This window comes from Stegastes partitus, unplaced genomic scaffold, assembly GCF_000690725.1.
Source record: "Stegastes partitus isolate 25-593 unplaced genomic scaffold, Stegastes_partitus-1.0.2 Scaffold1175, whole genome shotgun sequence".
NCBI lineage: Eukaryota > Metazoa > Chordata > Actinopteri > Pomacentridae > Stegastes > Stegastes partitus.
The window spans coordinates 327486-350813 of record NW_007578906.1 but is presented as its reverse complement, the minus strand read 5'-3'; the positions used below and the strand labels follow the sequence as shown (position 1 = coordinate 350813).

The 23328-nt window shown below is 39.3% G+C and overlaps 1 protein-coding gene across 2 annotated transcripts in view; it reads right to left on the bottom strand.

The window, feature by feature from the left end:
* Window positions 1-23328, bottom strand: part of tmem131l (transmembrane 131 like) — a 35030-nt gene extending 11702 nt beyond the window's left edge. For both annotated transcript variants that reach the window (XM_008296998.1, XM_008296999.1), the window contains exons 1-8: window positions 23164-23328; window positions 22400-22473; window positions 17080-17123; window positions 8590-8661; window positions 4650-4773; window positions 4420-4536; window positions 2949-3053; window positions 1115-1192 (exon numbers count right to left, since the gene is read on the bottom strand). In XM_008296998.1, the coding sequence (XP_008295220.1) occupies window positions 1115-1192; window positions 2949-3053; window positions 4420-4536; window positions 4650-4773; window positions 8590-8661; window positions 17080-17123; window positions 22400-22473; window positions 23164-23287 (738 nt within the window). In that variant the 5' untranslated portion in view covers window positions 23288-23328. The remainder of the gene's footprint in view (window positions 1-1114; window positions 1193-2948; window positions 3054-4419; window positions 4537-4649; window positions 4774-8589; window positions 8662-17079; window positions 17124-22399; window positions 22474-23163) is intronic.

Here is a 23328-nt window from a genome sequence, read left to right as displayed (position 1 = left end):
AACAAGTACTACCCCCCATCCGCCACCAGTCCCCTCCACCCTGTGACTAACACCCTCTTAAAGCTGACAGATCAGTGGTGGGAGAGTGCAAATCTCACTGCAAACCAGGGACCGTCTCAGTGGGTGAATCACCACTTGACAACCTGTAGACAGATGCCCTGGCCGGATGCCACTGGGGGCTCAAGACCCGCAATACCAAACGTAATCCCTTGAAACCAAGGCTACTGCTAACTTCCTGTTTGGCTCATTTAGTCTGTGAGCAGCATCAACTACGGCCAAAGGCCATTTCTCAGTTTTGGTGATAAAGTCTTGAAAAAGAACTGAGAAGCAGGTGTCGGTCTTAAATACGTGTCGAAGGTCACAGCTGGGACACTTATGCAACAATCGCAAGGATGATTTCGGATAGAATAATTATGACTATAGAGTTAGGTTGTCTGAGCCGCCTCTTGCTTCATGTATATTGCGCCACATGAGTACCAGAGCCCTGCGTCAATTATAGTGTCTCTTGAGAAAGCAATTAAAAGTCTGGCAAGAGATCTCACTCCTCAGGGGTTCTGGAGAAAACAGAAGGCGCTCAGATGACAAGGCCGGCAGCCTGTTGAAGTTTTTGACTAGCTGGCTTTCTGCTCAAGGGGAGTGGGCCTGACGAAAGCAGAGACTCAGCTCTGGTTTTGCAAAGTAGGAGCCAACTATAAACAGCATAGGATCACACTTCATAAAAACTAAAGTACATGACAAACTGCCTTTCAATTTAGTTCTGTTTTCCCCTAAAGCCTTCGCTACGCTCTCCTTCTCATGCTATCTTGTTTTTCCCAAGATATTCAAAAAAAAAACCCTTTCACTGCCTGCAACTTAAGTGTACGCATTTTTAACAACAAGTATAATGAAGACAAATTCAGGAATTTCATTGTGTTAAAAGCTATTTTAAGTGATAGAAATTGAGAAGGTCTGCATAAAACTGATTAAACAGCCAGAAACCTTGTCTTCACATATAACCTTTTTATTCAAGGCCCTTAAATCCAGCACCATGCAGCCTTTAGACGAGTGAAAATGTGACTGGTGAGAACAGAATTAGGTTAAAGACCTGACAACTGCTGAAATAGGGAAGAAGTACCTGAGGATTGTTCAACAAACTCTTCGGTAAGCTGCACTCCAGGAGTAGACCCAGTATAGTGATGTTGGAGGCATCTTCCTGCAGGAGCAACAACAATCAGTGGTTAAATCTTAGGTTTTTATGATATTCTAGAGTCTTAAGCTGTGTACTAAATTTATTTTGGTACATTTGTAAGGCTTTCTTTTTTTTGTGTTTGTTTTTTTTAGAAAGCAAATCCGGTGCAGCCATTTTGAATGAAATGAAATGAAATGAAAAATACTTTATTCATCCCAGAAGGGAAACTCAATAAATAAATTTTGAGGGATCCTCTATCCAGAAGTGAATGTCAGTAGCCTGTTAACACTTCAAAGAGAACTCAAGGCTATGACTGTAACCTCTGCTCTCCGTTGCATGAGTAAAATATCCCACCAGCCGACCCTCCTTGCATGAAGCAAGGAACAAACCGACTTGTTAGAATGACTCAGTGACACAGTTTCTATCCTATATGTAGGGAGAGGACGTCTAACGTCTCAACATGAACGTCACACACAACAGCAGCCACAACTGCTAAACAGCTGGTGTAATGAAACAAGAGTTTGAGGACTTGCGGAGGAACGTAACACAAAGTAAAATACCTCACTCATGCTATCAGAAAAATGACACAACTGGCACTGGAAACATGAACAAACTAAACAATGAACTCCACACAGAGAGATTCCAGGCCTCCTAACCAGAAATCTCCAAAACAACTGAGCAGCTCTATTTGTAATCAAATAATTATTAAAAGCAAATAATAAATTAACCATTAATCCGCAAAATCTCTAATCCCTTAAGTCAATCTATGTATATATTTGTTAAATCAAATATAATGATGCTTAACTTAAAGCAACTTGGTAACAACTTGACAAAGATGGAGCAAAAGAAAGCACAAAATCCGGACACTTCTTCCTCAGAAACTTCGGGTAGCTGAAACCAGCTCCGAGTCACCACATATTGATTGGAATGGGGGTAATAACAAGAGGAAAAAGACAATGTCTCAGTTGTTTAAAGACTTGGTGTTACATTAGGTAACTTTAACCGTTTGCTAAATCCACACTACAGTGAATATTATTGAATATATTACCACCAGGCATGTAAAAGTAGAATTTAAATATCACAAATAAAAACTGTTTAAACTGTAAAAATGTATAAAAGTTAAATTTGGAGCAAATTTAACAACTTCACTGTGACAAGAAAAGCTTAAGGAAGTTACACACCTAAAATGGACTAATTTTTGTAACTCATATGTTGAAACATGGGAAGCTTGTTGAGATGAAAAAGTGCATGCATGCATTCAGCATAAGCAGAAGTCTGACTGATTGTGAGAGCTCAAGTCTCTCTGCACATGGCCAAGCTGACATTTTGCAACTGCCGCCCCACTTCCTGTTGTGGAGGCGAGGAGTCCTTGCAGATGCTTCTCATACACACTTTCACTGCTGTGGCTGGTTTCTAAAACTATGCACTAGTTAGTCGTCGTTTCGAAGTTTTTGCATGTCTGTGAAATTTGTACAAATGAATGCTTGTGCATGGCTAGTATTTGAAACGGAGTGTCTGTTGTTATACTGGGAGCAAACATTACATTGTCAAGAAAGAAAAAAAAAAGTTTGTTAAGCAAAATCCTTCATGCTGACTGCCTTATTAATTGAATGACAGCAAGTGCTCGTCAGCGTGCATCACAAAGCTCCTGTGTCTATGTGTGCAGTGGCCTGTTTATCAGGCCTGGAAGGAAAGGGGAAATCAGCTGTTTCCAATGATGGGCTGTTATTCACTAATGTTTGCCTTGCATAAACAAGTACACAGACATTTAAACACATACCTGAGTTTGGGTCAGTTTAATGCTCTGGATGTGAGGGAATATTAGCAAACTATCCTTTCTTTGGACAGATTTTAATGAACCCTGGTGACTTCCCACACCAAATACCTGGAAAGGAAACAATAAACATTTAAGAAGGAGATTCTCAACTACCACATGTACTATACATTACTGGTTGTGTACCACCACAAAATGAAATTTCACACATGTGTTTTTATGGTACCTTTTTCATTTCACAGATAATAGAAGAGACATACAATGCTGACATAAAAATTATCAACATATGGGTATGGAAGAAAAATATGCATGAAAGGCCTGCATCGCTGGGGTCACAGGAAACCTAAAAATAACTCAATCATTTACACGTCTTGAAGACATGTGAAGGGAGTGGCAGCTGTGCATGGGAGTTGAAGTGTCTATGTGTGCTTGCTTGCCATTAATAAGCTACACTGGTGTGGGTTTAACATGAGAAGGGTAAATTTCACAACATAATGTGCACTTCCAGGGTGAATTTCTGTAACTAATTCCTACTTGCTTTGGCTTCAATGCGGTTGAGTAAGACCCAATTCTGTCTAAAACCTAGCCTGCAAGAGCTAACATCATAACCGTTCCTAATGCACTTACACTAAGCACTGCATGTGTCACAAACTTTACTTAAACTGAACCTTGAAAGACAAATACAATACATATCACCAACATGTATAACCAAAGCCTGTACAATTTAAGCAAGACAAACCTACGGTAATAGCCCAGCCAGGCAGGTTGGAACAACAAGACAGAATCGTTGACTTGAAGAGCAATAAGTCCGGAGGATACCACAGTTGAAACCATGGGAATGAATATTCTGAGACTGTATTCTTATTACTTAGTAGCTCAAAAATCAGGCCTGAGAAAAAAGCAAAACTTCAAGAACAAAATGTACTGATTGTGTGAAACTAGGGTGTTTTCTAGCCTGAGGCAAAAATGAAGTATTTGACAAACCGTGAGAATAAAGTGTCTGATAATCTAACTGTTACCAACCAACCATTTCTTTCTCTTTTTTTTGGCCACAGTTATGCAATGCAAGTTATTTTTGAAACAAAGTTCCAATATGATTAGCGTGATCGTTGCTCTAATAGGGTAAACATTTTTTTTTTCTTTGTTCATGAGCATGTGGGAATGTGGGATGAAAAGTGAAAACAAACATTGTGGATGCTGGAAAGTTCTGAGCAACAGTCTAACACCAGCAGTCAAATCTGCTGCTATTTTGGAACACAAAATGCAAAGAAAAACAAAACCTACTGTGACTAAGGCTGTTTGTAAACACATACTAATTGAATAGAAAATGGTAATTACTGAGTGCCGTTCACTCTACTATCTGGAAACAAAAGCTGAGGGAGAAGCACCACATACATCATGATGTGGAATTTCAACGATATCCCAAGAGAGCTTGGTCTGCAACTACACACCAGGAGATGTGTTTATGTAAACTGACCTGGTATGACAGCAGCCCATGGGCCGATGTGTTTATAAATAATGTGTTTTCTACATTGCCCTCCTCAGACGGGAGGAAAATTAGTTTAAAAGATGCCTTCCCCCTGGGTGGGATCACCTGTGACAGAGAGGAAACATGAGACAATAGGTTATTTCAACAAGATAAACCAATTTATTTGATCACAGTTAATTCTGAACATCATTAGTAGTAAATGTCTTGTGCACACTTACTCTTCTGTGAAAGGAAGGTATGTAAAAATGTCTGCTGGATGTAAACATTGACAGCAGTGTCACAGGAACTTCCTGGCTGGGGTTGTGTATATATATGGTTTCAGCTCTTGGCAGCCCCAGCGGCCTGTAAAGACAGACAAGCAATAAATACATACATGTGTCAGTGTATGTATTTATACACACACACACACATATATATATATAAAAACAGGATTATATGTGTGTATATATATACATATATGATTCTACACTGAGCTTTTATCCATGAAGTATCATTGCAAACTGACTAAAAGGAGGTACACATGACAATTTAACTCTCTGAACCCCAAAACCAGCTGGCAGGTTTAAAAGGCATGTTATCTTGTGCCAAGTTTACACTATTTATCAGAGCCAGAAAGCGTAAAAACAGAAACATCAGCAGATATTTAACTTTCCGACAGTCCTTTACCTACTCATCTGTGACGTGCCATTCAGTCAGAAAACTCAACCAAACTTATCACGCACATCCATCTATCTGTAAGCCTACTCATGAAGTCTCTTCACTAAATAAGATCACTCTGCTGCCCCTTTAACCCTTCAGGACGGTCGTGGTTGTGATGGAAATTTAAAAATGCACTGTTTTATAGTCATCTTACTTCATGAGATTCAGGGTTAAAAGTCCTCATCCTTACATTGTGTCAAATTATGTAAACCACATTTATCCAGATCCTAAGTTTAAGGTTATATGTGTGTATATAAAGGACCAAACAAGAACCCGGCATTCCCTTTTTTCATATTGTACCTTGTGTAACAGTAATTAGTTTGATTGAATTCACATAATATTGCTGCTGTTGTTGTATGTGGTTTACAAATTATGTCACACTGTATGAGATTAGCCTTGTAACTCTGTCAGTGTTATAAGTCTTTTCACTGGAGTCTTTTAATAGTTGATGTTTTGCGTTCTGTCAATATGAGAAAGCCATGACAGGAAAATCCATCATTTGCATCTAAGAGATGAGTAACAAGTATGAGCCTTCACTTTTAATCTGAAAAAGACACTGCTGTGAGAAGTAAAACCACATATACAAATAAGGACATAAGGAAGGCTTTAAAAAGGCTTTGGATTACATGAGAACAAAGATTAGCTCTCTGGGTTTGACCATTTCTGAGCCGCCGTCATCAAGAACGCTGCATTAACCATTTATGACGGGTTAATGCGAGGTGGAGGATAAATTACAAGCTGACTGGTCTTACAGGTAATCTTGCATAATGCAAGTACGTGTGTGCATGACCTAACGCCACTATAGGTTTTATTCACTTGGATATACACAGAAGAGCGGCAACAACACCCACTATATTGTGCATTTCAAAACACTACCATAAATACTACCACCTTTTAAGTTTATACAGTTCAGTCTTAGTTTATCTTTAGTTCAGTCTGTGCTGGAGAGCTTCTGGTTCATCTTTATGTTGTGCTTTGATGTTGCAATTTACGTCTAAAGTGGAACGCACACACTTTTTTTTGTTTTTTTAAAGTTTAGGTTTAAAATTAATTACCATACTTCAGCAAATGATTCTAAATTGACTAATCTAAAATCACTGAACTTATTGTGTTGTGACAAACATTTTTGAGGCACATAGAATGTTCATGGTGATAACTACATTTTTCTATAGTCTCAAACGCCGGTTGGGAAAATGTTGTTCATACACGCAGGTTACTGTTGAAGCTTTGTCTGCTGTCACAACAGAAAGCACTGCCACGGGAACTGTTCTTGGAATGCAACAACAAACTACTAGAAACACTAACAGAAGAACCAGTTATTCCAATCTGCACCTTTAGTCTTTGACGAGTTATGTAATAAAATGTTGACCAAGAACTTGTCTGTACTAATCAGTGACATTTTCTAACATCTGTAATGTTTGAACTGCTGCAACAACAAATATTTGGCTGGAACACATTAGAATGTGATATGAAAACTTTCAAAACATATCTATGGATTAATGTATTGCTTTGAACTTCTGCTAGCTGATATATAAAGATGCTAAGTCATTGCTGGACAGGCAGAATTTGTATCTCTTAACTGCATATATCGCAAAATATATTTACATAGTGCTCTCTATTTGGTCAATGCAGAGCAACCATACATGATCAGGATCAGGCCAACAGTAAGGCTTAAACATAAATGGAAAACAATGGACGCCAAGTAGCACATGGAATTTAGATGAGGAGATACTCTGAACAATTAGGGCGGTGTCAACAGTGGTCTATATACATGACTGCTTCTCTCTACAGGGGAAAACCAAGAACACACCGGCAGCATATTCACTCCTTTGTACCCATTTGGGAGTATTAGTTATGGATTACAAATATATCAAATTACAATTTAACATTCATTTCAGCTACAAATGGAACAAGACATGCACATCTTGATTGCATCTCCTAATTAGGACAGAATGCAGATGAAAACAGAGGTGCCTTAAAAGGTCGTGACTCAGTTCTATTAAATTCATGTTCAAAGATATACACAATATAGGCATTATGGAGTATTAAAAATTAAGACAAAGCCATTTCACAAAGGGGTATAGAAAAACAGAACTTTGCAGCTTGCAAAATAATAATCTATAATCACAGAGATGAGTATGAGGCTTCTAAGCATCTCAACTTTTCATTTGTTGAGTGGTTTGGTTGAATACTAATTGTACATAACTTTACTCTCATAAAGTAGCATTTCTACAACATGTTATACCCAGAGTCATTTGAGTCATTTGAGACATTTTGTCAAGCTTCTACTGAAGCAACTTTCAGTTCCTGTTTGCCTGTGAGTGTGACTTTACTTTCACTTTATGCAACTGAACAGCACGCGCAACAGAATTTAAATCAGGAGATAAAGTGATCTAATTAAATAGTTGCTACTTTTCTTTTCCAGCTATCAATATGGTCAAATGTGCAGTGTTTTGGATTAACTGTAACACAGATTTTCCGCCGGTTGAGCACATATTTTGCTGGTAAAATCATCAACTGCACTAGCAAGCCAGTGCATTTACCCTGCAGCACAGATAATGTGCTGTGCTTTGGCTCGTTTGCAGTTCCCCTTGTCAATTAAACTTTACTACCCCTTTCATACAGGTTTATTTTTGTTCTGTGTTGTTGTTTTGTTGTGCCAAAGTGCTTTTCCAATACACTGCAACACTAATTTTCTTGAATCTCATCTTTGGGAGTCAGTACTACTTGCAGAGCTCAACAGTATAATTACAACTGCTCCCACAGTTCACACATAAAAAAGGAAACCACAAGATGATGTGTGGGACTCTGGTCACACAGTCTCATTTTAATCTGAAGTGCAAACTCCCTGAAGTAGTGATATTTCAGTTTCAAATATCTACCCAATACTACTGGGATTTTTGGCAATTTGCTTGCTTTCTGCATTCCAAATATATGATGTACAAAATAAATGCTGCTTGGGACAGTTTATTTTTAACAGGAGCAATGCAGACTGCTGTCCAGCCACAGCATTATGTTTGATAGTCTGTCTGGTTTAGGAGTACAGAGGCCGAGAGTAAAATTCTTAACCCTTTGGACTGGAGTCAGTCCTCTCCAGTATTTGTCTGAATGCTGAAAAAGCCATACTTGGACATCCTGGTTGTTCTTTAACGACGAAGGGCCCCCTGCTTTATGACATAATCCTTTTCTGTAGCATTCACCACAGCAACAGATCACTTGGTGTGATTATCACTCTTCTTCTGACTTAAATTTATAAGTAAGCAAGCTTTTTTTATGACATCACTGAAGACTACAAGATGGCAAAATGCAGTACATTTTGTCCTTGCAGGGTTTTTGTATTCAAAATCATTTTGCAAAATTTTGTATTCAAGATCATTTTGTATTTTCTACGGAAAATGAATACCATCATTGCTTGTTAAGACACGTCATATTAAAGCAGGAAGTGAGAGGGGCACTTACTGTGTCCCAAACTCCAGCGCTGGAGGCTGGAAATGCAAGGGCTTCCCATTTTCCCGTGTATATGGAGAAGAGCTGTTGAACAGAAGGAAAATACAAGAGAAATAAAACATTAGGACAGTAGTTATATTTAATCAGCTTCACTGAAGTCAAAATGATCCATTTTTGCATATTGTACACCAAAATGTACAACTTAGGACAAGGACAGTCTTATCTTCTTTCCAACAGAGCAGTTATAAACACTATTACTGCGCCATGGCAGCAGTGAAAAGAGATAACCTTCACGTAAAGAGGAAATGCAAGGACTGGAAGTGATGGATCAATTTGAATGAAGTCTGCGTATGGAAATCGTTCTACATCCCACTCAAGGTTGGTAAACGGATTGGATGAACTACATTTGATGCAGTGACCTAAAATGAATAATACATCACAAAACTGAGTATCACAACACTACACAACGGGGAAAAAGTTGTACAACTCTTAAGCAATCATTCAGGACTTGCAAACAAATAAATTATTTTTCTTGTTATTCTGTAGAAGTCATCAAAAAGACATCAAACCATTTTTTTTTTTTTTTTTAAAAGCTTGGAAAAACGTGTCTGATAGACAGCGCAGATTAAATTGGCCCAAGACTGTCAACACAACCTGTATGAATGAACGGTATAGAAAGTGGTGTGGCAAGATCACAATATATTTTGTCGAAAAGCAGGGATCAATATAGACAGCTGATATAAATGGGTGCAAAATTAACTGTGCGGAAACTGAGACTTAAACATAAAGACACTTGGCCTCTTTCAAATTTTCTACCAGAAAGCTAAATATTGCCACAGTTACAACATCTGAAGCAAAATCAGGATACATTCATGCCCCAATGGCACAAATATTACAGTATCAACCTATAATATATCATCACAAATAAAATCACAAGGGATGCAGTGATAAAAAAATTTTGTCAAACCAAGTGCAGGGACTTTAATTTGTATGTTTCATAACAACATTACAGTTCTATTAATGAGGTGTTCTATCATCAAATGCACCTTATATGGCTTGGCTAGCATTGGGATGTAGACACTGTGCTGACACTGCTGGTCCAAATACCAGTAGTGAAGCTGAAGGCCAAAACGTCCTGCAACAGGCCACTGATGTGCTTTTTCACAAAGTGGTGCAGCTTCGGCAGCACAGTTTCTCTGATGCGGTGACAGCTGGGAATCTAATACTTGAGCTCTTGTACACTGGCGTAATGACAAAATATCATATTATTGAACGCTGACAACTGCTGCTCATCAAGAGCAATGTGCTAGGTAAGAGCTTCTGTTATTTTTACAGACCGTGGGATGTCTCTGGACATTTTCTGTTGCTTCTCCTGTGTTTGCTGCATAGTTCAGTTCAGCTGAAGTTCATTGTATAACAAAGACATCCAACAGAAGACATCTTTCTAACACATTACACTGCCAGGATCTGCCAAAATACAGCAAAAATGCTGTTAAAATGTATCAAAAGGCAGCTAACACCAGAAAATACATGGTCTATGATGAATATGTACAGCATGGTGAAGGCAGAATACTCTAAACTGTATTCTGCTGAGCCTACAGCAATGTTGCCAACTACCAATTCATACGATACCTACTCTTCTCTGAGTGACACTTCCTAAAAACATACAAGCATGCTCAGTGATCTACATTCGGTTACAAAAAAAGGCAAAAAAAAAAAAAAACAGGGAATGTTCAGAAATCACTTGAGCTAATATCTTCTCCTGGCCGTTACAGCACAGTAAAACCGCTCACCAACTGACGAATATTCACATCAGTTCCTCATGCCAGTGGCCATCTCTTAGGCACGGGTACAGAAGAGGAAGTGACTGATAGCGTGGCCACAGCGTAAGTTTCGAGATAAAACCAGTGGTGGCGAACATTTTGACTGTATATGAGCAAAATGTTTCCATCTACACTGATCGAAATCAACAGGTTATAAAGACAACAAACAAACGTCAGATAACAATCTCATTTGGAAGTAGTCCAGGTTTGCATATGTGCACACACCTGTGCTTCTGATGACAGCAAATGCACAATATGCAGGCTTAGTCTTGTAATCTTGCATAATTTCAAAAAACAACATGAGTTACAAAGAACTTCACACTGAAGACAAAGTTTGCCTCAAGGCACTCCCTTCACTACTCTGCCGAAGCATTTCTGATGTTAACCCTGACCTGGCACATCTGCTTAAGGTTTAGTTTTGTTGTCTCAGCATTTGTTATCACAAACAATGCTAAGCCATTGCCTGTCATCTTGACTACTGTTAAAGATTAGCACTAAATGTTCTTTAATCTTACTTTTGTTGACATTTGATTGCATGTCTTCCATCAAGTGTTGTTTTATTTTTTTGTTTGGAAAACATGACTCTAACTAATGTGCTGTTGTGCAAATAAATGTAAAGTAGGAAAGCAGTCTGACATTTGGAAACGTTTTGTTTGAAATTTGATTAATAATATAGAGTACAGTGTTTCAACTCTGGATGACGACCCCTATGAGTTGTGTGGTGACGTACTGTCTATAAAATAATTGCTGACACATTTTCTAACTGCTGGGGCATGTCTCACCCTCGTAACTGGAAGGACGCAACTGTGAGATTTGCAATACTCTAAAAGGGGATGATGAATCCGTCATTAGAAGATCAGAAGATCAACTGTCATACTGCTGTTAGAGCAACTCCTTTAAAAAAAGAAACATGATTGGAAGCAAATTTTTCTACCATGAATGACCTTTCTTGGAGGTTGGCAGCTAATGAAATACTTTGGTGAAAAATGCATAAAATAATTTTGGAACTAGACCAACAAGACCCTTCAGGGCTACAAGTAAACTATAAACTATAAACTAAGGCTCATACCAGAAACACTCAATATACTCAATGTTCTACCAATGTGCTATAATCAACATTGTGAAAAAAAAAAAAAAAATAAACAGCTTCTAATAATACCTGTGTATACCAAGACCCACAAACCACAGTGCAGTACATGGGTCATTGTGATACAATCCATGAGCCACAACATTAAAACCACTGCCTGGTAACGTTAATAAGACTGATCATCTCGTTAAAATGAACTTGTCAAGTTGTGGGATATATTGTGCAGCCAGTGAACAGTGGCTCTTTGAAATTGATATGTTTGAAGCAGGAAAAGCAGGCAGGTAAAGATCTGAGCAGCATTTACAAATAGTGATGGCAAGACAACTGGGTCAGAGGATCTCCAAAATGGCAGGTTTTGTCTACTGTTGTGGTGCGCAGTGGTTGGCATCCACCAAAAGTGGTTGAAGGAAGGACAACCAGTGAGCTGTCGATAGTGTCGTGGGTCACCAAGACTCACTGATGCGAGTAGGGAGTGAAGCATGGCCTGTATGGTCTAATCCCTGAGAAGAGCTACTGTAGCACAAACTGTTGAAAACCTTAATGCTGACTATGATAGAGAGGTGTCAGAACATACAGTGCATCGTAGCTTGCTGCATGTGGGGCTGCAGACCAGCTAGAGTGCTCATGATGACCTTTGTCTACAGCTTCAAGTGCCTAGAATGGGCATACGAGTGTCAGAACTGGATCATGGAGCAATGGAAAAAGGTGGCCTGGTCTGACTAATCAGGTTTTCTCTTACATCATCATGTGAATTGTTCTCCTGGGGAAGAGATGGCAGCAGGATGCACTATGGGAGAAAGGCAAGCCAGCAAAGGCAATGTGATGCTTTGCACAATGTTCTGCTGGGAAACCTTGTGCTCTGGCTGTGGATGATACTTTGACACATACCACCTACTTACATATTGCTGTAGACCACACACACTGCTACATGGCAACAGTTTCTTCTAATGGCTCTGACCTCTTGTAGTAGAATATGCCACTGCAAACCTTGTTTAGGAATGGTTTGAGGAACATGACACAGAGTTCAAGGTGTGGATTTGTTCTCTGAACTCCCCAGATAGCAATCTGACCAAGCATCTGTGGGATGCGCTGGAAAAACAAGTCATACCAAATGCCAGAATGCAAACAAACACAGTAAAGTTTAACCATTACTTGATGCAATGTCAAGGACAAACTGAGTGCTGCCGAGGCCACTCCTGCACAAATTTGATGAAATCGGATGTGTGAAGTTAATGTATAAACTGTGGCTGACAGCTACAGTTTATAGGAAGATCTGAGAGTGTTTTACAGCCCTGTATCTTTTGTTTTAGTGTTTAACAGAACAGTGTTTACGACTCGGAGGGACAACTAGTCACCTGACAAATGGAGCTGTTGAAAAATTGATAAACGGTTTTACACCTAAGCCCACAGACACTGTCACTAGCCACCCATGCCAAACCTCTGCTGAACTGCATCATTTCCACACACAGTTAATTGAAGACAAAGCTGAAATTAAAAAGACCACTAACAAATCTGAAAACCCACAAGTACCCCTTCATCTTCCTTCCTCTATGGTCAATCAATAGGTGCTGAAGCATGAAACGGAGGAGAAGAAAAAGAAGGAGGATCTTCTCTTTCAACAATTGACTTCAGGCAAAACTGAACTGGAATAATTATCTTTAACAGGTACTGGGAGCTGGTAACACAGTTCAGACATGTATACTCAACTACCATTCACTGCTAGACTCTGTGTGTTATTTTCCTCAGCAGATACTGATGTCATGATGATAGAGGTCTATTGAAAAAGAAAAAGGTGATGAGAAACTGGGATGCTGTACTGGGACAGTAGAACAGATGGTACAGAAATGGCATAAGTATAGAAATATTTATCCTTACCACAGAAACTTCCACGCTGGCAGTGGTCACCCAATGAGTGCACATGCATGGGGTAAACAATTTGATCAAATGAGCTCTAATTACTGAAGAATTCATAATTAACGCCTACTAAGTATCTAATTTTACCATGATTAAAAAAAAAGGAAAAACCTGTCTAACACGTCTAGATCACACAAGCAGGTATACTGTGGAACTAAACATGCCTTATTTGGTTATGCTTCATTTCCTTGAAAGCTGAAAGCACTTTCTCTAGGTTGCTTTGGGCAAAAATGACAAATGGATGTAATGTAACCTCCTCTTCTTTATGTGTTCAACTAAAGAGATGTTTACCTTTAGGTGACCATTTAGTAAAGGATTATCATGGCACCAGGTGAGCATTCAGTGTCTTGCTTTTTGGCTCTCATTTCAAAGATCTGCCTTCTTTACTTTCCAACTATTTACTTTACACCAGACAGCTGTTGAAACGTTGACCTTATTTGTAGATTGATGTGGCAGAAGCTGCAACATACTGTTAGCAACGATACTGTTCTGCTCTTCAGTTATGGCCACTCATTTACCAGCTCCAAACGACTGAGTGGCCATAATGCTTCATTGTTCTGAGTAATAAAATGTGAGCATTTCCTCTTTTGCCGAAACTGCAGATTAAGCAACAACACAACCCAAGGAAACACACAGGTGGTGGTGGTGGTGGTGGTGGGGGAAAACGTGATGAGAGGAACACTGTCTTCTGTATTATATAACAAGTGCTTCTCTCTCTCTCCCTCTCGGGCTTCATAAAGTTCTAATTGTTTGTTAATTCATAACCTGTCAAACAGTATAACTTCAAACAGTGCTACTCAGAGCGAAAAACTGTGTGTGTGTGGGTGAGCATATGAGGGGTCAAATGTGAGAGGGAAATGAGGTTGCCTGCCTCTGCAGAGGAGTCTTGTGTGACGCAAAGAGTGGATATAGAGCTAGCCTTGTTGTCTGAATGTCAGCTATTTCTACATTACATAGGCATACATCCAATTAAAAGCACACTACTATAATGACCTGGGATTAAAAAAAAATAAAAAATGTAAAAGACAATGTGTAGGAAACCACCTGCTAATGATGTGCATATGCTGATTGATGCAGAAGTAAGATTAAGCGTTGAAATGCAAAGTAGAAAACATACTGCACTCTCTTTAATCGTGTCAGGTTCTCACAGTGTCAGGTTCTTATGAACTTCTACAAAAAGGCAGGTGACGGTATTTACTTTGTCAATTTCTACCACTAACATTTCTGTAAATTAAACAGCAGCTGTCCTTGAAGAAAAACCCAGCCTCTCGACCAGCGTACCACTGAGCTATAGTCCAAGGGTTGTGTCCACCGCCACAGTACAAAAATAACAAGTTATGTTTGGTGCTATTTGATCCCCTGGATCTAACTCAAATAAAGTCGGTGTCAGCACTGACCTCAGCCGTGCTCCAGGGGAGAGGTCAGGACCAGACAAGAGTTAAGGTCAACTATTGTTCACAGACGTGTTTGTGGTAGACAGGGAAGCAGTTAGACCAACAATGAAATTAAAACCACATGCCAGAGTATTAACAGTAACCTGCAGTGAGGAGTAGGTTTGTGTAACAAAGATTGTTTTAAAGGATATCATAAAAAATAACTGAGAGGGAGATTAAAGTAGTAGCAATGAAAGACAAAGAGATAAGATAAGACTTTTTTTTTACACTAGCCTGCATACGTAAAGACATTACAACCTCTGTATCAGTAGTCTGCTTGGCTCTTTAGGCTGGGAGAGAGTGATGGCAGGCCTGACAAGTACCTGATAACCCAGGCACGAGAGGCCTCACAGCCCACGGCTCCGCAGGTCTTGAGGTCAACCAGCACTGTAAAGCCTCTTCTGCTTCTCACCTCTCTAGATTTAAAAATAGCCATATTCCCACACTGTTGGCTGCATGTACACCAAATGAACTTCACATTAAACTTGGAAGCTTGTCACTTTTAAAGGAGTACGCCACTGATTAAATACTGCATTTTGGGTTTGGGTTACTCCCTAACATGGGTTAAGGAAATACATTTATTTCTAAAAATCCAACTTGATAGCAATGTTTATTATTATTCAGCTGACCCTGCCTGGCAGACAACCACTTCTTGTAGGCTTACTTTTAGAAACTAAGAAGAGAAACTCGATCACATCACTTTTTCATCGTCAGGACTATTACAACCAAATTTTGGAGAGCTTCCTCCAGAGCCACAGAAAAGCTGACACATGTGAGTACGATTAGTTTTGCAGTATTTAGCCTTTAAAATTGGTGGCTTGGCCCTTTAATATAGTTGAACTACGTAAAATATATGTACAACAACAACAAGTAGAGCACTAAAAAAACTAAGGCATAATTCAGTTCATTATTATTTAATGCTAGATGCAGCTCCGAAAGATGTTTGTGGGAGATATTTTCTACGAGACTGCATTATTGTTATTTTTTTTAATTCAGACAGTTAGTTTTGTAATACAACTGCAACTGCATGAGCCTGTCAAGCTGGTTTATGCATTGCAATAATTTTGTAGCAAGGCACATTTAAAAGCAGACAAAGCAATACAGACATCTTGCAGAGAGATGCTATGGTACAAGCATCTATAGAAAAGGACACTACAGTTTCCATATATGACAGGCGGAGCTCTTTGCATGACAGGCATTGCTTCTGCTCCTGGTTTATCTTTCCAGAGACAACCAAAGAGCAGAAGCAAAAGCTAAAAAATACACGTGATGTAAAAAAAACTATTTAACATCAACAAGATTGCTGTGTTTCTGAGCAAGCATAGACACCATCGGCCTATAACTACATATCATATATAATGCTATCAACTGTTCATATTCTGATGAAAACTTTTATTTCCCAAACTATTTTCTGCAGGAGCAAAAACAGCTGGGAAAGACAGACCTCCCCTCCTTTTTCTTTCAAGGAGTTCTAAAATTAGTCAGGAATTTGGTTCTGTGCCTCTGCAACACACGCCCCCAAACTCTCTCCGTCACACACCCCCTCACTCACCAACATAAACAACACAGCCTGCATACAGGGTCGGACTTTTAAAAAGGGCCTTTACACCAGCTTGTTTCTGTGAAACCACACCGCGTCATTTGTCAGTTTAAATACAAAAACATGTCACCCCGCAGCTACAGTTTAAGTTCACATATTAAATAAACTGTTTAACAGAGCTCCTCTTTAATGTGTGTGTTGGTGAATATGTTCACATTACATCTCAGCACCTTTCTTTAAACACCCCTTCTTCTGTGTACTAAATCACACAATAGTTTTTTCCACTGGGCTGCTCACAAACCGAACCCTCCGTACAGCTCTGCTTACGGTCTCTTTCAGTTTAATTCTAATTTACGCTGTGGAAGAAAAACACTTCTGTATGATGCAATCTCTATGTTGGTTTGGGGTTTGCTTATAATGATGTGGCTCGTTGGAAAGCCTCTACCTTCTCCCAAGTGGCACGCATGCACAGGTGGAAACCTTTCATCAACTACTCTTTTAAATTCGCTGAACCTATGCATGACTTGCTGTGACCAATGTTTGAACTAGCAAAGTAGGATGGTTTAAATGTTTTTGCACCTTCTCCTCCAGGGTTGCTGACTGTCATAAATGTGTAATGCATTACAAATGTGTGAAAAAAAAAACCCACAGAAGGGTTTCAGTCTAAAGCTGTTGCCAGACAAGATGAACTAAAAAATATCTTACCTGTCTTCGAGTGGAAGACCGTCTTTTCTTCGCTCCTTCTCCACCTGATAATAAAAGATAAATGTGGTTAAAATAGTAAACTTAAACCTTTTCTGTTTTAAACATCAACATTGGGGCCTTGAAAGACCCACATCAACTGGGCTCTGTGAGATATACATGTGTACTGGTGTTCCAAACTGCCATCTCACAGCTACTGGAAGACTTTCATGAACAAGAGGTTTACTGCACATTGATACAGCACAAACTGCTCTGCTCTGTTCCACTCTGCACCTCAGCTTGTTTCTTGAAATGCTTCCTTTTCCACAAAATATGATTTCACTGTGAATGAACCAGGAAAACCAAACAGAAATCTGGACTCGCCTCAGGAGAATAAAACTGGCATTAAATCCTTTGCATCCGGACTCTAAATTAGACAGCAGGCAGCAATTTCTGCCAGCGCTGGCACAGTACGCTGTAGCTCTCAGAGGAACACAATGCACATCCAGCTTGTCCACTACATGCTCTCAACATGTACATGCAGGATTACTGTGTAATTTACACAAAATTGCTGACATTTTTAGCCATACATACATTTGGCTAATTTAAAAGCTTTAGAAGCAATTGAGTAAAATCATAAAAATCAGCTTGAATGATATAAAAATAAGATAGTCCTTCAGGTTCTCTATTTACTGTCGAGTACTAATACATTTCCTGCAGGCTACAGAACATCCTGCCAGGCATCCATTCAATTATCACATATCATTTAAATGCGAATCACTGGGAAATTGAGTTACTCTAAGCTAACCCTACTTGAGGAGAAATTTACCTGGGAGCTGTGGGTAGTGAGTTGGTATTCTGCAAAACAAAGCTCAGTGTCACCATGACCTAACAAAGTTTTTTCAAGGCCAGTAGTACGTTTTACTTTTATTCAATGAGATGCAGGTAAACATAACTACACAGTAGTTCTGTCTGTACAGCTGTATGACAGCAAACAGCAGTACTTTGTGATTGCCATGCATGGCCTACAGAGATAAGCTCCAGTCTCTTCAAACACAGAAAACACAGTTTCCTTAAAAATAATCTGGGGCCTATAGCTGCGTCGCAATTTCATGCTCACACTGTCTAACAACATCAGCGAAGGATATGTAAGTTCAGGCTTTGTGAAACACTGCCATGGTTCCTGAACGGTCACGCCTAGGCTGCATGATACAGGAAATAACTGACACTGAGATATTTGGTTTTCTGCAATATATATTGAGATATAAAGGAAATACAGGAGTTGTCACCAGCTGGTTTGAATGACTCTATTTGAAAACAAATAATCATTTGAGAATGATGTTTGTAATTTTGTAGTGGAGTGTATCTCCAAAGAAAATGTAAGTAATTTTTACAAAGCTGAAAAATGACTTTGAGTGCAAACTGTTTGGAGTGTTTCTCATATGGTGTAAGACTGGCAAACACATCTGAAATTTTTGGGGAGATTTTGATAGCATTCAGATCTGGCTTTGCACTCAACATACAGAGCCTTGTGGTGCTGAGTTAATTGGCCAGATAAAATAGTCATGCTGCCTCATTTAGCGCTAACACTACAAGACACTGCAGACACAGTAGCAGTGTGTTTAGTCAACATCATCCTTTCTGTAGACAGAACATTTCCATATAACTGACTAGGGCTGCATGGTTATGGCTTAAATGATAATCACAACTATTTGATCAACATTAAGATCACAAGTAGCCTATTTATCTTAATCATAAATTGACCTGAGGACAAAAATATTTTTATTGCCCTTTGCTTTACTCTTAGTAACTCAATTGATGTTTCCAATCCTAATGGATTTTGAGCTCAAGAAAAGTGAAGAGCTGAGCTGGCCTTTGATACAGTACACCCACCACCAAACTATCAGAGGAATGGACTGTGCAGAGACAGACCATGATATCTGATGCTCTGTAGATGGAGGCTTAAATATAAAATTACTTCTTTTTTTTTTTGGTAACAATTCTAATTCCTTGTTTTTCTTCTTTACAACCTACTGTTATTGCTTAAGGATGACAATGTCCATCTGTTGATTTAAAACTATATTGTATTTCACTATACATGTTGTGTCTATGCAAGTCCTTTTCCTGATTTTTTTTTTTTTTGCTCCAAATATATAAATATGTTTTTAACTATTGTATACAACTACTATCAACTATTATCTTTATGTTGCCTCTCTTTCAATCCAAGCAACTACTTCACTATGGAAGTGGGTATCACCAATGCACTTCTTCAATCACAGAGCAACTCAACTGTATCTCTACTACAAATCACAACTATACTGGTGCAACTTGTATTTTAGGATATAAAAATGGATGAACACATCATGGTGCAGTAATTCCCTCCTTTTGTTTTGGAGATTCTTTTCATACCCTTCACTGCCTTGCATTGGCACACCCTTTATGAAGGCTACAGTAGAAGCTAGCTGAGCGGCTGCACACAGAGATGCCTCTAGTCTGACCACTTCATTACTGCAGTGCAACACCTCAGACAGATGCATGACAAAAAAGTATTTTCAAGAGTGAAAATAGGTGTTGCAATTTACCCAAAATCAAACCAGGTAACTTTATGTACATTAGTAGTTTTTTTGTGAGTGGAGTTTTCGCTGAGCAGACATTTTAAACGTCAGAACTGCAGTTGATCAAGTTAACTTAATTGAGGAGAGAAAAAGAAAAATCTTTTATTGTACAGCCCTACAACTGATTTTGCGTTTAACATCCAAATCTTCCTTTCCAGTGTTTGTCTGCGGCCTCTCGCTCATTTTGCTGTAGACAAAGCCTGCATTCTAAAATGCTCCGTCAACCCAAGAAACTTTAAATTGGAGGAAATTGTGTTACATCAGACTTCTCTTGTTGATTAGTTATAGAAAATGAGAACCGTGTGAGGCTTCTTCTTCTTCTTCTTCTTGTGCCAAGCAGCAAAAAGTGTTATAGCATGTGCTTGCCTTGCCTCGCAGGAAGTGCGACGAGACTACTGCACATGCGCCCGTTGCACTGCTGAAATGGTACATCATGCAGCCCTGTCAGGCACTTTGTATCCTCTCTCCCAACTGTGTAAACTACACGATCACACCGAATCCTAACACACTGACCACCAGTCAGTTTGAAGCCCTTTTATTTAACACTATCATTCTTGCTGTATTGTGAACAAATGCTGGCAAGAACTTAACAGGACGAGCCAAAATGTGATAGAATTTAACTATACTGGATTTATAGCAACAGTGGAATAATGTACCTTTGGTTTGTCATGTATGCAATTCAGTGGATTGGCTAGAAGACTTTCTCATGCATTTAGTTTATTTGTAAAGTGTTTATAAGGTATGTTTGCAAGTAATTTTCTGCACCACATAGACTACAAAACAAAATTAGATACGCTAACATTTCACATAATGTCATTTGCTAAATATGGCAGAAGTTACAGGCCAAAGCATGAAAAGTTCCAGTTGACGCAGCCTTGTTTTATTGTACGTTGTATCCCACAATGCCTCAAGCACCTTTGAAGCTTGGCACATTAATTGCTTAACTGAACAAGACAAAACCAATTTTCCTGCTGAGTAAGCACAACAATGAAATAACACTTGCTAATGCTGCTCACTGCAGCAGGTGGGCTATTAAACCATGACGAGGAAAATTCAAAAGCAGAACAGCAGAATTTGTAAATGAAGTGGACTCGAGTTGCAGGGATTTGAAGATGAATGCAGGGGTTTAAATATTTATGACAGGGGTTTGCATACAAGACACAAAACGCAAATAGAAGAGGGCAGAGATAAAACCTCGACTAATTTGGAATTAATGGGATTGGAAGCAGGCAACTTAGACTTAAGGTCACTCTAAACATACGGCCATTATGCACACACAAAGCAAGTCTAAACCATGCAGCATATATTGATCAAAGGATAAGCATTAAAAAAAAAAACCCTGAAAGTTTTAATCTGCTCGAGGTAAATAATACTGAATTACAGGCTGAGTCTAATTATTTAATAGCTACATTCTGTATATCCTAAACGGCAGCCTTTGCAATTTGATCACTACATTGTTCCTTTTTGATTTGAGATCAATTAACTGTTCGGCCGTACTACTTAACCAGCTGACCACCGGCAGCGTATAGAAGAAAGACATCCATGTCATGCTCTGTTTCACATCGCCCATGTAACTGAGACAGTCACTCCATTCACTGCTAAACATGACACCTAACAATGTTAACAATTCTGGCATCTGCCAATCGATCTCCACCGTAGGGATGAGTGAAAACAGCACATCCAAACAGTGATGCCCTCCCTACAGCATTCTTTTAACCATATTAATTATTTAGCAGTTTATCCAGCTAACATGGAGACTTAACTTCAATGCTGGATCAACTCTGGTGTGTTATCTCTGGTCTCTGTGTGTTTATAGTAATTCTAGCAGTGTGTAGACTGCAGAGGAAGCCTTTAAAAGCCTTAAATACACTGACAAAATCAACTATGTTTAGGTATTCTTGTGCAAAGCAGACCTGCTTTAAAATATTTCCACTATTTGTCAAGTTGTACAAAAAGATTATCATTCCAATTTAAAAAAAAAAAAAAAAACACAAACAAACAAACACTGGTCGACTGAAAATAATTCAGTTATGTGCTTTTGTCCAAAGCCACCAAAGTCTTGCAGGAAATGCCACACCCCCCTCAGGTGACATGACAAGTCAGCTGGTGACCTCATGACAGGTTGTCCGTAAACACTGAACTCCTGCTGTTTGCAGGCCTCTTGCTCCACCATTACATAATCATCATCTATTTGAAAATGATTAGAAAACTGTATTGTCGGATCAAAGAGGAAAGAAAAAAACAAAACTGCACAACAAACTCAAAAATGTGCAAACCGCAGAAACAGTGAATACAGAGTAGTCTGCATGAAAAAGACTGCACAGAAGTATCCAGACTCATTCCTAACATGCTCTCTGTATGTACTGCTGATTGAACTCCACAATGGACACTATGTACAAAAGAAAATAAGGAGGAGCCACATGGCAGGTGGCCTCCCGCTCTGGTTTCATTCCACAGTTAAACTGCGATTACTAGCAAGATAACTGAGAGATTTGTACACAAAAATAATGAAAAAAATCGTGGCTAGTTACTAACATTACATAATGGAGCAAGTATGCACAACTCAAGTGTCTGCTCAGTGAAGCCAAACACAGTGGAGATGCTCTGAGCCATACACGTGTTCATTCATCTGGCTGCATTTGGAAGCTGTTGTTTGGTGATGAGCACATACATTTTTATCAATTCCTTCTCCATACAAAGAACCCCCCCCAAAAAGAAAGTGTGATTACCTGAAGCGGGACTAATGGGTCTGCATCCTCTGGCTGCCAGACCTCGACCACGCTGGTGGACATCTGACTCAGAGCTTTGTGGGAGCAACAAACAGTTAGGTGTTGGACTGCTGGAAATTAGGCAACATGGAAAACACAGTCATCCGATATAATAATATTGCAGCCCCTGGTAATATTACTGGTTATTACAAATGAATAAACTGAAACGAGGTGGACGATAATCGAACAGACAAGTGAGGAAATGACTTCGCCTCGGCAGGCTGACAAAGGCTGTTTGCTAGCTGCTTGTTTAGCAGGTTAGCTCGGCGGCTAACGAACTTGGAAAACACATCTCCACTGCTGCTGCAGTAAACACGACTGTGTAGCCGTGCAGCTTTAGCCTTGAACAACGTTTACATTTCTCACAAGGACAGTGGTTAATTGACCATTTAAAGCCTCTACAGTCCGTTACTTTCCTGTCTGGAGCAAGTTGCAGTTTCGTGAAAAACCAAACAGCACAGGGAACTGGCAGCTAGCATAAACTAACATTAGCAGGCTGATAAAACATTGAGCTTCTTCAAGTTAAAAAGCATTAAAATATGCACGAACCACCACTTGAGCATTTATTCAGAATATTCTCAACCTATTTAGACTGTTAAAGAATACGGCTTGTCAGTCATTTTGCAGTGTTTGCTGTCAAGTCAGCCTAGCTAACTTACATTTTTTTTTTTCCAACGGTCGTGTTCACCCCCCGAAGCGGAAAAAAAATAAAGGTGAGCACAAACCTTGCAGCTGAGCCCCTCCGTGCTGTACGCAGGGTAAAAGTAATTGTAGTATTCCTAGTAGTATATTGATCCACGTTTTCCTGTGACAGTGGCTGCCTTGATGGAAGTCCTGTAGCCCCGCCATGCTGCCCTCTCAGCTAGCAGCCTTCCTTGTGTTTCGCTGCG